The following is a 16,602-nucleotide window of genomic DNA, read 5'->3' on the forward strand; positions in this document are numbered from 1 at the left end:
AGGGATTTTTAGAGCTATTGTAATTGAAGGGAATTATTGCTTCATTTCTGTTTTGTAATAAGCCTTGAAAACGGTAATATGCTATGCTTTTGCATCAAACTGACTTTATTTTGTAAATCTATATTTTTTCAATAAAATAATAAATATAAAATCCTTTGGTGTCTTGAACAGTGAAGCTGTCTTAGCAATACCCTGAGGGGGAAGCAAGGCCACATTAAGCTACTGAGTCCTACTTTATTGAGCAAAGTGGGTCTGAGAAATACAAAGCTCATCGGTAATTTCTTCTTGTTTTTCTTATGGTTGAGCAAGTATCTTTTTAGGGCAGACTTGTAAGACGTTTGTTGCATGCCTTGGCTGAGGTCACCTAGGACTCAACCCAGCTGCATGAGGGTGCACAGACTTCCAATTACTCTCGGTCCGACCGGTCAAGGATTCCGTTAGAGGAGGCGGATCGTGACCATCTCAAAATGGCTACCGCCTCTCCAAACTGGCTGCCGCCTCTCTGCTGGTTCCTGACTGTCAGCTGTTCAGCGCTAAAGTCCAACTGTTCCGGGGCTACCAAGGAGGAGCGGGCCTCGGTCTACTCAGTCTTACTACCAGGTAAGTGATTTTTTTCTGACTTCCCCCCCCATAGAAATGCATTAATTAAATTTCAATGCGTTCCTATGGGATACCCACGTCGCAAGACAAAAAATATTGCAAGACGGCCCGTCTTGCGAGCCACCAAAAAACTCACAAGACCTGTTCATCTTGCAATTTTTCTCATCCCGCGAGGCATTTGTCGTGTGAGGCACCACTGTAATAGCATAAAAGAGCCTAGTTCTTCATAAATAATACAAAATATATAAAATTTGGTTCATAAAAAATAAGTAATACAAATTCATTGGTACCCTCTTTAAAATTCAATTACTATTATTATTTAGGAGGATAAAATAAATTAGTTTTTCTCTCTTCACGACTTGTTTTTCTTTCATCAGTTGGCCTTAAAAACGTCAATCATGAGGACTTCTGGCTCGATGCTGCGACGTGACAGCAACAGGAGGACAGAGCTCTGTCCCCTGGGCTGAAATTCTGACCTGCTTGGGACACCATACGGGTTCGGAACCACCCTGGAGGGGTGGTGAACTGGGGGGGGGAAGCCTGTTGCTCACGGGGGGGCGGCGGCCACCCCGTTCGATCCAGGAAACTCCCTAATCAGCCAACGGGCAGAAACAAGCAATCTTTGCTTGCGAGTCGTCGGCAGCCGACTAATAAGAACAACAATCAAGCGATACAACATCAACGTTACTACGGGTGAGATAACTAATTGCTTCTGATTACCCCTGGACAATACAATTCCTATATATAGGAAAAAGAACCTTCTATCGCTCTCATGAATTATTAGCGGCAGATAATCTGGAGAGAGGATAGTTGATATGGAAAAATATTATGAAGATTAATTGAAATTAACTACTGTACTCATTCAAATACATTTAAATACTTTAAGAACATTATAATTTGGGAATTTTCTCATAAGTTATTACTAGACAAGTTTTGATTCATGTTCCGACTCTTGTTTTGTCTACCTGAACTCTTTTGGCATAACGCCTAGAAACACTGACCTTGAACATTCCTGTTCATCTCTCTTTGATTTTTTTTATGCCCGGCTGGATAAAATTAACCCTAAAGTGGTTTTTTCTTTAAACTGCACTGTGGGAATATGTTTGCTATGCTTGCTTCTACACATTGCATTTGCTGGTCTTTAGTAAAACTATGTAACAGTTATGTTGTAGCACACATACATGCTAGCTTTTTGCTTCCTTATATGGAATGTATATAACTCACGCATGCGCCTAAAATTACACAGGTAATATGTTTAACGAACATAGTTGATTGGTTTAGAAATGCCGCAGTATGAGGTGTATCTAAGATAATAAAGAGAGGCACAGAAAGGGTTTTCAGATTCCTTTCGGACTCTGGACAAGATAAGAGTCCGGCTGAGCTGTTCCCTATGCTGCTTTGCCTATTAAACTCATGCGTTAGTCCTTGTGTCTTCATTCCTTCATCGACCTGTATGGCAGCTGGACTGCTATATCTGGTGCCCCGTGTGAGGCAAGAATAACACTTTTCGGCTGTCCAGTTCGGAGGCCAGGCTACTCATCACGCCCTGCGAGGGTTTCTGCGTGCATTCATCTTAAAGATCACATTCATCTTAAAGATCCCGGTGAGTAGGAAAAGTCAAGTTAGAACACCATCATGGGTGCCTCCCTGTCGTCTGCCCAAAGAGCCTATGTGGATACTTTGCAACAGCTTGCAGCATCAAAAAATCAAAAGGTTTCCAAAGATGAGCTTACTGAGCTTCTTCAGTGCATTGACAAGTGTTGTCCCTGGGTCCCAGAATCTGGCACACTAGACCTTGACAAATGGATAAAAATTGGTACAACATTCCAAAACCATGGCTCTGTACCTCCACGGACCCTGTTCACTTGGTGTAAAATCCACTCCTGCCTTCGGGATGTCTCCCCCAAGAACATTCTTTTTAATCACCAATGGGAGAGGTTCCAATGGCAAACTTTACCACAGGGTATGTCCAATTCGCCAACTTTATGCCAGCTGTACGTCCACGCCGCCTTACAGCCATTTCGAAATACTTTTCCACACCTCATGGTATTTCACTACATGGATGACATTCTTTTGGCTGGCAAGGACATCAATGACAATCATATATCTCTCCTTACACATCTTTTATCAGCTTATGGACTTGTGATTGCTCCAGAAAAGGTTCAGACTATGTCTCTATTTACATATCTTGGTCACAAGTTAACAGACTCTGCTTCAACTCCACTGCTTCCACAATTGAACATTCAAACTTCTTATACCCTTGTAGAGCTACAAAGTCTTTTAGGCAACATCAATTGGGTCCGTCCTTACTTAAAACTAACAACCCAGGAACTTTCTCCTTTGTTTTCTGCTCTTGCTGGACACACAAGCCCCACGGATGTCATCCCAGTTACTCAGGAAATGCGGGATGCCTTCTCCCTCGTCACTCAAGCTCTTCGGGACTGTGCCGTAGATCGCCGCCCTTCGGAAGACTGCCTTGTCTACGTGGCAATTTTTCCACCAGCTCAGCCTACTGCATTGCCCACGGGCATCATCTACTGCCCCTCTGATGACCACATCTTCATTCTTGAATGGCTTCACCTCGCACACACCCCACCATCCAGGGTCTACTCCCTTATCCAGTCAACATCGGATCTCCTTACTAGAGCCCGTGCGAGGGTCATCCAACTCACAGGATATGAACCTGATGCAGTCTACCTTCCTTTCACACCACAGGATGTTGATCACCTCCTTCAAACCTCCACTCCTTTCCAATTGGCTATGGCTGATTTCTTTGGCTGTATTTTGCCCAACCCTCCCAAGGACAAACGCCTCACCTTTCTTACTAATGTTCCTTTTTCCCTCTCTGTCATGTCCTCCCCTCGTCTGATTTCTAACGCTGTTACTCTCTTTACAGATGGATCACCCACAAGAGGAGTCGTCGCCTGGAAGGACCCCCAGTCGGGCTGGCAATCTCGTTTTACTTCTTCCTTTTCCTCCGCCCAGCGTGCGGAACTGGCTGCTGTTGTCCTAGCCTTTGACTTGTTTTCTTCTCAACCTTTTAATCTCATCGTAGACACTCAATATGTGTTTCGCCTTCTTCAGCATCTGCCTTTCTCTCACTTGTCTCCTACCATAGATGCCAAACTCTATGATTTGTTTGCAGCCTTGCAATCTGCTATTTCTCTCCGTTCCAAACCATTTTTTGCTGCACACATTCGGTCTCATTCTCACCTCCCGGGGATCCTCGCCGAGGGAAACGCAATGGCCGATTCGCTTGTAAAGTCTCCAAACGTAGCTTTTCACCTTTTTGATGATCCTATTCGTTCTCACTCCTTTTTTCACCAATCTGCTAAAACTCTGCATAAGCAATTTTCCATTCCCATGTCTCAGGCTCATGATATTATTTCCACTTGTCCCTCCTGTTCCTTGTCCCCGCTGAACCTTCCTTTTGATTCTGTGAACCCCCGCGGGGAAGGACCTAATGGGCTCTGGCAAATGGATGTCACCCACACACCACTGCTTGCCCCTTTTTCAAAAGTACATTTGACTGTTGATACTTTTTCAGGATTTATTTGGGCCACGCCGTTGAAAGGACAATCGACACGGTTGGTCATCCGTCATCTTTTTCATTGCTTTTCTGTCATGGGGCGACCTCTAGCGTTGAAAACGGACAATGGCCCTGCCTACACTTCCTCCAGCTTCAGCTTGTTTTGTAAAGACTGGGGAATTAAGCTATCTCATGGGATTCCATTTAACTCCACTGGACAGGCTATTGTGGAGAGGGCCCACCTGACATTTAAGAGTCTCTTAGCCAAACATGTAGAGAACAAACATGTGGCTACAAGTGACATCCAGAATGTAGTCGCCAGGGTTTTGTATGCATTAAACCATCTGTTTTATCCCCATAATAGGAACTTCACTCCTGTTCAGCTTCATTTTAGATCAGAGGAACAGCTTCCGCGACCACTGGTGTCATATAGGATTCCTCCTGATCCTGAGTGGAAAGGACCTGCTCAACTGATCACCTGGGGACGTGGTTACGCAGCGGTTGAAGTAGACGACCACGCCCGATGGATTCCAGCGCGATGCGTCCGCCCATGGCGATCAAAAGACAAGGACACTTCTTAATTGTTCTGTTCTGCCTCACAGTGCCTTGGGGTTGTTCTACTGCACAGCCCCTGCAGACGCCTGCCTCTCCGTGGAAAGATAACTATTTTTTTAAAGAAGTCTCTAAGGTCTCTCAAGCCTTAAATTGGACTAATTGCTATGTTTGTGCCCACATTCCTAGAAACTCATTTTCTGGTAGCTCCCATGTCGCTATTCCTCTATCTACGTGGACTTCTAATGTTAAGCCCCCTATCTCTGTCTCTGCAGCAGAAGCATCCACTATTCCGTTAGGGATTGGATTCTTCTCTCCCGCCTCTTGGTGTTTTCGGACTGCCAATCTGTCCACAGTAAATACCTCCTCTGTTGGCTCCTATACTCCGTGTAACAATACTTTTAAAATTAACAATACCTTCCTCGCAGCTACGAATGACCAGATAGGTTGCAACCTAACCATTGCCATTAATGGCACTACTTCTTTATCCTCTTGTGGGGGCTCCTCTACTTCTGCTTCCATTGGAAAATTGGGCCTTCGGTGGAAAAATATTTTAGAGCTGCTTATCTCTTCTGCAGTCAATCCCTCTAAAGCTATCCCTACACATCTCCCTCAAGGTTTCTGGTACCTTTGTGGTCGCTTTGCTTATAAAGAACTTCCCCTGTCTTGGCGTGGCAGATGTACTATCGGTTTTCTTTTGCCTGCCCTCAGCAAGCATGCCTCCCTTTCTGACATGGGACGTTTGCGCAATAGTAGATCTCCTGCTGAAAAATTTGTCTCTGTCATGCGTAACATTGTAACCTTTTTTGTTCCCTCTATCGGAGCCACCATGAATTACAATGAGTTGTTGAAACTTTCTAACTTTACAGAAGCTATGTTCAATGATACCATTAAAGCCTTAAAGCTTGTCAATGCGGAGCTGTCAGAGCTTCGACAATTCGCTATTCAGAATCGCTTTGCCTTAGATTATATACTGGCCTCGAAAGGAGGTGTTTGTGCGTTAATAGGAGATGCATGCTGTGTGTATATATCGGATTTCTCTCCAAACATTTCCCGTACCATTGAGGACATGGAGAGCCGAGTCTCTGATTTCCGATCCCTGACTGGATATTCCTTCTGGGACTCGTTCTGGCAATGGCTCCCTTCGTTTGGGATTGGATGGCTTAGGCAACTGTTTATTATTCTCATTTGCATTATTGTAATTCTCGTCGCTGTCTGCTGTTTTATTCAATGTATTCCTAATCTGCTTCAAATGTGTACTAATTGTTTCCAACGTTCCCTTCCCCAAATTGCATTGACTACCAAACAATTGTACCAGATTAAGTATCACGTCCTCAATACTGAGCCACCCACCCCAGAGGACGAACCAGACCTTCTTCCGTCTTTCCCACGACGGAACTCCCTGGAGTCTGAGTTCTCAGCGGTGTACAACCCGCATAGACTTCAACAAAAACTTAAATAAAACAGATGGGATGTGGGAATATGTTTGCTATGCTTGCTTCTACACATTGCATTTGCTGGTCTTTAGTAAAACTATGTAACAATTATGTTGTAGCACACATACATGCTAGCTTTTTACTTCCTTATATGGAATGTATATAACTCACGCATGCGCCTAAAATTACACAGGTAATATGTTTAACGAACATAGTTGATTGGTTTAGAAATGCCGCAGTATGAGGTGTATCTAAGATAATAAAGAGAGGCACAGAAAGGGTTTTCAGATTCCTTTCGGACTCTGGACAAGATAAGAGTCCGGCTGAGCTGTTCCCTATGCTGCTTTGCCTATTAAACTCATGCGTTAGTCCTTGTGTCTTCATTCCTTCATCGACCTGTATGGCAGCTGGACTGCTATACTGCACCTTGGCCCAAAGTAAACCTTTTGGAACTATCTCCAGAGACTTGGAATCTCAGTTTTTGTCGATGCAGAAATGTGGAAATTAGGCTACCAGGACATGGCTACAAACACAGAATTGAACTGTAAGACTTGGTGCTTCTGAATTTTGGTCCAGGCCTATTTAGCCAAACTGACTAGCTGGCATAAACCCGTGGAAATTAGGCCATCTGGCCATGGATACAACTAATGCATTCTACATTGAATTGGACTGTGAGACTTGGGGGCCTTGAACTTTGGCTTAAGCTGGTGGGCATCTGGAACAGAATGGCACAAGGACAATTTTGGGAGGAAACAAAATCTGCTCTTCAAACAATACTAGAGAAAGTGAGATCCCACTATCAAGAGGCAAAATTATCCAATCAACATCGGGAAAATTATAGTCAACAAGCAATTGGGAACAATGAAGAAGGAAATGTGCCAGATGATGTATACCAATCAAAAGAGGAGCCGGAGGAACTAACCTAAAAGAAACCTCAATTTTCGACCAGAGGAAAGTACTAAGGGAAGACAAGGGGACAAAAATAGTAAAATTAACCTAAAGAAGCCTGGAAAACCCATCGAAGATAGACCAAGTGCTTAAAGAGCTAGTGGACATAAACCAGATGCACAAAATAGTTTCAGAGGGCATGAAAGATGGCATAATGCTTAGAGATACAAGAACACAAAGTGAAAATAGGGAAATGAGAGGGAATTACTTAGAAAGATGAAAGGGAAAAACGAAAAGGGGCCCTTTAATGTTGGAAAACATGTATATATTTAACAGCAAGAATTGTAAAAGGGTATATTGTATTCTTTATATTAAAAAGTAGAACTAAATTGAAACAAGGGAGCCCTAATCAGGATAGATGTAATATGGTGGTCTTTCATTTTAGGTAAACTAAACTAGATATAAAGCTGGAGTATGGACCTGGAACTACCTTTAATAAGAATGCTATTAGAAGACTTGAGAATATTGTATATTATGAAAGTAGTGTTATGATAATAGCCATACTATATATCAAAATATGTATATGAATAGTTTGAATGTTTGAAAGATGTTTGGAATTTGGGGGATAATTGGGAAGACACTGAGATGTTAAAAACAAATAACTGTAAGCAAATATGTAACACGATGTTTGACAAGCACAAACTAATGTAGATAGGTTGAAAAACTAATAAAATGTTAATTTTTTTAAAAAGTCAATCATTTTCCCTTTTTACACCAATTTTGTATTCTTGCCACCTCTTCTTGATGTCTTCTGCTTCTGTTAGGTCTCTCCCATTTTTATCCTTTATCTTGTCCATCTTTGCATAAAACATTCCTTTTATATAGCCAATTTTCCTGAACAGATCTCTGGTTTTTCCTTTTCTGGTATTTTCCTCTATTTCTTTGCATTGTTCATTTAAGAAGGCCCTCTTGTTTCTCCTTGCTATTCTTTGGAACTCTTCATTCAATTTTCTGTAACTTTCCCTATCTCCCTTGCATTTTGTTTCCCTTCTCTTCTCTGCTATTTGTAAAGCCTCGTTGGACAGCCACTTTGCTTTCTTGCATTTCCTTTTCTTTGGGATGGTTTTTGTTGCTGCCTCCTGTACAATGTTACGAGCCTCTATCCAAAGTTCTTCAGGCACTCTGTCCACCAAATCTAGTTCCTTAAATCTGTTCTTTACTTCCACTGTGTATTCATAAGGGATTTGGTTTAGATTATACCTGAGTGGCCCAGTGGTTTTTCCTACTCTCTTCAGTTTAAGCTTGAATTTTGCTATGAGAAGCTGATGATCAGAGCCACAATCAGCTCCAGGTCTTGTTTTTGCTGACTGTATAGAATTTCTCTATCTTTGCCTGCAGAGAACATAATCAATCTAGTGGTTTTACAGGTTTTAAACGCAAAATTGTCCCACAAATTTTATATGCCATCCCAATCTGGTTAAATGCCATGAATAGGTCAATTGAATGGATACAATCTCAATTCTTTCATAAAGTGCTAGGGCTACCAAACTGTGTTCCCTATTAGGTGTTTTGTCTGGAGACCGGATTTTCCTCTTCGGAAACAATGGCTTGGCTGAGATCATTTTAATTCTGGCTAAACAAAATTCAAAACTCTGACCTAGATAGTTTATTATATCAACTATTTCTGGACTCTAAACCTCCCTTTGAGAATACTGCCCTCTTCAGAACACTTCAAACTTCCTAAGAATACAATAATAAAAAGGAAAAAACTTATAATTTTCAATAAAAGACATGCAAAAGTATTTAAATTTCTAAAATAAATATATACAAAGTAAAAAAAAAAGCACTGCTTGTCTCTAGGTTGTTCTTCTCTCCCAGGTATGAGTAAAATCCATTGCTGGCTGTCAGTGCCTCATGGTTATCATCCAGCATCAGTTCCATTTTCTTGTACTCCTTGAAAACAAACATCTACGGTACTCTGTTCCATTCTAATAACAGTTTTTGTGAGATATCTCCCAATGTTAATATTCCTCCATTAAGTCAGCAAAACCAAATCTTCCCAAGGCTTGGGTTTCCCAGCCTCTGAGAAGCTCAGACGTTAAAGATCAAAGGATTTGGTCACCTCCGACCCAGTGCAGTCCAGGGCCCAAAGAGACCAGAGCTTGAAAAACCAAAATTTCCACTCCAACAATCCTTGCCAATACAAAGCAGAAAACTCTCACTACAATAGCACAGAAATGCCTAGTTCTTCATAAACAATACAGAATACATATTAAATGGTACCCTTTTAAAAACTCAATTCCTGTTATTATTTATGAGGGTAAAGCCTTATAAAACAAATGACAGCTTTTCTCTCTTCATTACTTGCTTTTCTTTTATCAGTTAGCATTAGAATATCCACCTTTTTCTTTTTACACTAAATTTGTAAAAGTTTCCATGGCACAATATATGCTTATTTTCATTTATCACAAGGCTCAAGTGTATTTTGTGATATCTCTGTCAACTAATGATAGAAGTAAAATGAATCACAAGTGGTACTTCAAAATACACTCCTTTTTTCTATTTTCTTTCAGTTTTGCATTATGTCAGCATTTGGTTGCTTAGTATTTTCAAAGGAAACCAGAAGAAAACAGAATGAGCTCCTACTGCGTACTCAACTTATCAGGAACTCTTTCCACATTCTGTGCATTTCTATAGTTTCCGCCAAGTGTGAGTTCTTTCATGTTTCCTAAGGTTACTACTGCAACTAAAGCTCCCACCACATTCCATGCATTTATGAGGTCTCTCCCCAGTGTGAGTCCTTTGATGTGACCTTAGGGTACTGCTTTTACTAAAGCTCTTTCCACATTCCATTCATTTATGAGGTTTCTCCCCAGTGTGAGTCCTTTGATGTAACCTAAGTTCACCACTTGAAATAAAGCTGTTTCCACATTCCATGCATTTATATGGTTTCTCCCCATTGTGAGTTCTTTGATGTAACCTGAGGTGATCACTGCGACTAAAGCTCTTTCCACATTCCATGCATTTATGAGGTCTCTCCCCAGTGTGAGTCCTTTGATGATACTTCAGGGTACTGCTTCGACTAAAGCTCTTTCCACATTCCAGGCATTTATGTGGTTTCTCCCCAGTGTGAGTCCTTTGATGTAACCTAAGTGTGCTACTCCAACTAAAGCTATATCCACATTCTATGCATTTATGAGGTTTCTCCCCAGTGTGAGTTCTTTGATGTAACCTAAGTTCAGCACTTGAAATAAAGCTCTTTCCACATTCCAAGCATTTATGAGCTTTCTCTCCAGTGTGAGTCCTTTGATGCAACCTAAGGGTGCTACTCCAACTAAAGCTCTTTCCACATTCCAGGCATTCATGTGGTTTCTCCCCAGTGTGAGTCCTTTGATGTAACCTAAGGGTGCTACTCCAACTAAAGCTCTTTCCACATTCCATGCATTTATGAGGTTTCTCCCCAGTGTGAGTTCTTTAATGTGACCTAAGTTCACCACTTGAAATAAAGCTCTTTCCACATTCAAAGCATTTATTTGGTTTCTCCCCAGTGTGAGTCCTTTGATGTGACTTAAGATGACTACTCTTACCAAAGCTCTTTCCACATTCCATGCATTTATGTGGTTTCTCCCCAGTGTGGGTCCTTTGATGTAACTTAAGGTCACCACTCTGACTAAAGCTCTTTCCACATTCCATGCATTTATGTGGTTTCTCCCCAGTGTGGGTCCTTTGATGTAACCTAAGGGCATAATTGCTACTAAAGCTTTTTCCACATTCTAAGCATTTATGTGGTTTGTCCCCAGTGTGAGTCCTTTGATGTGACCTAAGTGCACTACTTGAAACAAAGCTCTTTGTACAGTCTATGCATTTATAAGGTTTCTCCCCAGTGTGAGTCCTTTGATGTAACCTAAGGGTGCTACTCAAACTAAAGCTCTTTCCACATTCCAAGCATTTATGTGGTTTCTCCCCAGTGTGAGTTCTTTGATGGAACCTAAGGGTGCTACTCCGACTAAAGCTCTTTCCGCATTCTATGCATTTATGAGGTTTCTCCCCAGTGTGAGTCCTTTGATGTAACCTAAGTTCAGCAGTTGAAATAAAGCTCTTTCCACATTCCAAGCATTTATGAGCTTTCTCTCCAGTGTGAGTCCTTTGATGTAACCTAAGGGTGCTACTCAAACTAAAGCTCTTTCCACATTCCAAGCATTTATGTGGTTTCTCTCCAGTGTGAGTCCTTTTATGTAACCTAAGGGTGCTACTCCAACTAAAGCTCTTTCCACATTCCATGCATTTATGAGGTTTCTCCCCAGTGTGAATCCTTTGATGTAACCTAAGGGTGCTACTCCGACTAAAGCTCTTTCCACATTCTATGCATTTATGAGGTTTCTCCCCAGTGTGAGTCCTTTGATGTAATCTAAGAACAGCACTGCGACTAAAGCTCTTTCCACATTCCATGCATTTATGTGTTTTCTCTCCAGTGTGAGTTCTTTCATGTGATCTCAGGGTACTGCTTTGACTAAATCTCTTTCCACATTCCATACATTTATGTGGCTTTTCCCCAGTGTGAGTTCTTTGATGTGATCTAAGGTGATCACTGCGACTAAAGCTTTTTCCACATTCAAAGCATTTATGTGGTTTCTCCCCAGTGTGAGTCCTTTGATGTGACTTAAGATGACTACTCTTACCAAAGCTCTTTCCACATTCCATGCATTTATGTGGTTTCTCCCCAGTGTGAACACTTTGATGTAACCTAAGTTCACCACTCTGACTAAAGCTCTTTCCACATTCCATGCATTTATGTGGTTTCTCCCCAGTGTGGGTCCTTTGATGTAACCTAAGGGCATCCCTGCGACTAAAGCTCTTTCCACATTCCATGCATTTATGTGGTTTCTCCCCAGTGTGGGTCCTTTGATGTAACCTAAGAGTACCACTGCGACTAAAGCTTTTTCCACATTCTAAGCATTTATGTGGCTTCTCCCCAGTGTGAGTCCTTTGATGTGACTTAAGGTGACTACTCTGACTGAAGCTCTTTCCACATTCCGTACATGGATATACTTTCTCCCCTTCATGTGATCTTTGACGTCTACTGAGGTGACATGCATTTACGTGGTTTCTCCCCTGCGTTACTCCTTTCATGTGAAGTCCATGCCTGGTCATTCCTATTTTCAGTTCTCTGTTTTCTTGCTTGATTGCGAGTTCCTGCCCAGGTTGCCCCAGATGTTACTGGGCAATTCTTCTCTTGGCCATCATCTGGTAGATTCGAAAAAGAAGAGAAACAATCACTTCCAAAATCTGGAGGAATCAAGAATGAGGTGTTCAGGTAGGATCATTTCCACACCCAAGTAAGTACATCAAATTCAAAGTATTTTAATTTTTTCCCTTCTCAAATTCTCCCCAATGATTGTACTTAAGTTTCCAGAAAATTAGAAAGGAATTTCTCAAAGTTGATTAAAAACAAAACAAGTAATTGAATTAAGGGAATTTTATAAGAAAAAAAGAATAACGGGAGAAGGACAGTTAGAAAGGAAGTATAAAAGTTGATGAATGTAGTTAGATTATTAGACTCGAGAACTGGTAAAGAGAAATTAGTGGCAAATGCCAGGAACTGACAACGTCTGCAGAGATTATTATTCAAAAGGTGAAGAGAAAGGACAGGTCCAAGAAAGGGATGGGATGTAGAATTTATAAAATGCTATTATGTGTAGAGAATCATCAGGAACTTCTGAAAACAGGATAGGAAGCAGAGATGGTAAAGGAAATAGTTAGTATAATCTTAGACCTGGACAGCTAGAAGGGAAGTCAACTCCGAACATCTGGCTCCAGAGTTAGGTACTTAAACCAATGTGTATGGAAAGAGGGGAGCGAAGAATTTGATAAATCACATCTGTGAGAATAAAAGCAAAAAATTTAAACATTGAAATTCAGAAGGTATTTGACCCCAGCTAAATTAAATATTACAAAATCTAGAGGCTACATATTAAAGTTGTACCTCCAGGACATTACATTATGCAAAACAAAAAAACAAAAACCTGGAACATAGGTTGTCATAGGGATGGTCGTGGCACTACAAGCCTCCAGGCACAGGGAAACTTCCATCACAAAGTGAAAGTAATGGGGGGGAAAGACATTTAAACCAAGACATTCTTTTGAACTGATTTCTGTTCATAACCCAGAAATTATGTAAGCCAAGGTGTACATAAAATGAGATACTACTGTACCTCAAAGGTATTGTTCTTGGAAGTGCTACCTGTTAATCGCACAGGGCCAGCTATTGATTGATTGATTGATTGATTGATTGATTGATTTGATTGATTGATTGATTTTATTCCGCGCCCATCTAGACCAAAGTCTACTCTGGCAGCTAACATTAAAAAAGGAATAAAAAGAATATAATAAAATAAAAAACAACAATAGTAATACAGTTCAAGATGGAGGGGAAGAAATTCAAGTGATGACAACAGGGAAGGCCTGCCTAAATAGCCAGGTCTTACATTTGCTCTTAAAAACACCCAGCGAGGGAGCCAGACAGATCTCGGAGGGGAGACTGTTCCAAAGCCGAGGGGCCACTGCCGAGAAGACCCAGTTTCTTGTTCTTTCTTTCTGGACCTCCCTCTGTGTTAGGCCCCACAATCATCCTTCCTGGCTAGAACAAGTGATTCGGATAGATCTAGGTGGGAGGAGGCGTTCTGCTAGATATCGAGGTTCTGAACCATTTAGTGCTTTATGTCATCATTAACACTTTGAAATCAGTGTGGAAATGAATGGGCAGCCAATGCAAGGCAGCCAGAGTGGGGAAAATATGCTGATATTTTCTCATCCCACTGAGAAGTCTGGCCACCTCATTATGCACCATTTGAAGCTTCTGCGTCAATATCAAAGGTAGCCCCACGTAGAGTGCATTGCAGTCGTCTAATCTCGAGACTCAAAGCACATGGACCAGAGTGGTGAGCACCCCAACATCAAGATAGGAACGCAGCTGGGCAATCCGCCACAGATGGAAATAGGCGGAGCGGAACATAGACGCCACCTGGGTTTCCATGGTGAGCGCTGGATCCAGATGGACCCCCAAGCTGTGAACCTCACTAATGATGGTGAGAGTCACTCCCCCAAAAGAGAGGGAGTTTCCCAAACCACTGATGGAGGGGATGACCACCCTCAGGAGCTCCGTCTTATCTAGGTTCAGCCTCAGTCCATTCTTCTGCATCCATTGCAGTACAGCCTCCAGGCAGCGCTGAAGGGAAGGAACGGGATCCATTGTGGTTGGAGAAAAGGAGATGTAGAGCTGGGTGTCCTCAGACAGGTGGAGCTCAAGGGTCTCCACATCTGGTTGAGACGATGGTGTCAAGAGGAGGGGTTTAGATTCATTTGGCACTCAGGAATTTTTTGGGACAAGCCAGGCTTGTACAAGAGGGAGGGGCTTCACTTGAATGAACACAGAACTGAACTGCTGTCACGTAACATTAAAAAGGTGGCAGAGCAGCTTTTCAACTGAATCCCGGGAGAAAGCCAACAGGAGCCGAGAGGTGTTCATTTCGAGACTCCTCATCCCTGTGGAATGAGGGTGGAGAGGATAGAGAAAAACAAAGTGATGATAGTGTAGGAATTAGGCCTGGGAGCGTGATGGGATGGGATTGTTGTTCCACTGGAAGGAGAAGCAAACAAGCCGCCCTTCTTCGGGGACCCCAGAGGCAGGTGCTTTTAGGCAAATGCTCGAAGCGTCTGACCAAAGATGAGAGAACTGGAACATTGGGAGGATAGATAGAAGATTGAGAGTGGCCATAACAGAAACCTGGTGGGATTCGGAGAACCAGTGGGATACTGCAATCCCAGACGATAAACTCTAGAGGAGGGACAGGGAGGGCCGTGTGGGAGGCGGGGTGGCCGTCAAGGTCAAAGAAGGGGTAGAATCCAGCAGAAATGGAGATGGACGGCGGGTCTGACTCCATCATAGAATCACTGTGGGTTAAACTGCCAGCCCCAAGGAGTAATGTGATAGTTGGGGGGGGCTTGCTATCATCCTCCAGATCAAAAACTTGAGGGGGAAATGTTGGGAAAAATTTGAGGGGGAAAATGGAGAGAAATCAGGGAGGTGTCCAAAATGGACAGGATTGTAAACATGAGGAACATCAATCATCCTCACATCCACTGGGCCACGGCATGCTCAGGTCAAGAAAGAGAGACCGGGTTTCTTGACATGCTAAATGATACATCTTAGAGCAATTTCTCATGGAGCCCAAAAGAGGACAGGGGCGGGAATGTCGCTGAGTCACTAGGGAATAGCGACTACGCTGCCATCTCTTTTGCCGTGCATGTTGGGGGGAGAGTGTCATGGAAATTTGACACAAAAAGCCTTAATTTCTGAAGTGTGGACTTCCCTCAGACGAGGAAGCAAGTAAGAAAGAAGTTGAAAGGGAAGTTTACAAAAAATATCTCAAGAGTGCCTAGTCTTTTTAAAACAACGGTAGTAGAGGCCCAGTGGAAGTTTATACTGCAAAAAAAAAGGGGGGGCTCAACTAAGTCCAAGAAAGTGCCGGAATAGTCAACAAGCAAAGTTACAGAGGCCTTAATGGGAAAGGAGGGGTCCTTCCGTAAATGGAAATCTTTCCCAGATGAGGAAAATAAAAAGGAACATAAATTCTGGCAAAAGAAATGTAAGAAGATGATAAAAAGGCAAAGAAAGACTTTGTGGAACATATGGCCAGCAATATAAGGGAGAATAACAAAAGCTTCTTTAAATATGTTAGAAGTAGGAAACTTGTCGGAGAAGTGGCTATCTGTCTGGATGGTGAGAGAGGGAAAGGGGAGGGAAAGGGGTACATGAAAATTGCAGAGAAATTAAGTGAGTTTTTTTGCAACTGTCTCTATGACAGACTTTGGGCAGATTCTGCTTCCCGAACGGCCCTTCTTGAATAATGAATTAAATCAGATACAAGTTATTCTACTCACGCCACACGTGTCACCAGGAGGTCTTCTCTGGAGGCCTGGAAATGGTTAACAGGGACTCAAATGGGAAGGAGCCTTTTTCCAGCAGTAGAGGTGGCAGAAGCCTATAAAGAGATTCACACCTTGGTAGAATTTGTATATAAGACTTCAGGAGCCATAGATCTCTTGGGGAATGTCACTATGGAAACACAAGCAAAATTAAAGGCTTAAGTAGTTTCCCTGAAGAATATGGTTTTGCAAAAGAGGTTAGCCACTCGTAGGATGCTCCTGCATCATGGCGGCCTGTGTGCGTATATAAATCAAACACGTCGTATGTACCATGAAGCCTCAAAAGGACTAGCATGGGATCATAAGGCGCTAGCAGTCTGCGATTAAGGGACAAGTGTTAGGACCTTCAGATTTCCATCACAAATTCCATCGAACCACTTGATAAAAATAAAGCATTTGATGGATTAATGGAACATCTCCACTGGCAATTAGGACAAACTCCTTCAGCCCAAAGGCACTGGAATCCCTCAAAACAAAGAACTTGGGTTTGATCCTAATTATAGTGAAAGTACAAATCCACCATTCATATAGGGAATATAGGAGGACTGGCTCTGTCCAAAGCTGGCACAAATATCTCTTCCTAAAAACACAATTAAAGAGTTGCGTAAAACA

General features: G+C 42.2%; 1 protein-coding gene and 1 long non-coding RNA gene across 2 annotated transcripts in view; one reads left to right on the top strand and one right to left on the bottom strand.

The window, feature by feature from the left end:
• LOC144584997 (uncharacterized) overlaps positions 1 to 16,602 on the top strand; it is a 259,478-nt gene that overhangs the window by 196,369 nt on the left and 46,507 nt on the right. The gene's annotated exons all lie outside the window — the stretch shown is intronic.
• Positions 7,720 to 16,602, bottom strand: part of LOC144584974 (uncharacterized) — a 41,246-nt gene continuing 32,363 nt past the window's right edge. The window contains 1 exon segment of the mRNA XM_078382363.1: positions 7,720 to 12,249. Within this exon segment, the coding sequence (XP_078238489.1) occupies positions 9,697 to 12,156 (2,460 nt within the window). The 5' untranslated portion in view covers positions 12,157 to 12,249 and the 3' untranslated portion in view covers positions 7,720 to 9,696.

Source organism: Pogona vitticeps, chromosome W, assembly GCF_051106095.1.
Source record: "Pogona vitticeps strain Pit_001003342236 chromosome W, PviZW2.1, whole genome shotgun sequence".
Classification (NCBI taxonomy): domain Eukaryota; kingdom Metazoa; phylum Chordata; class Lepidosauria; order Squamata; family Agamidae; genus Pogona; species Pogona vitticeps.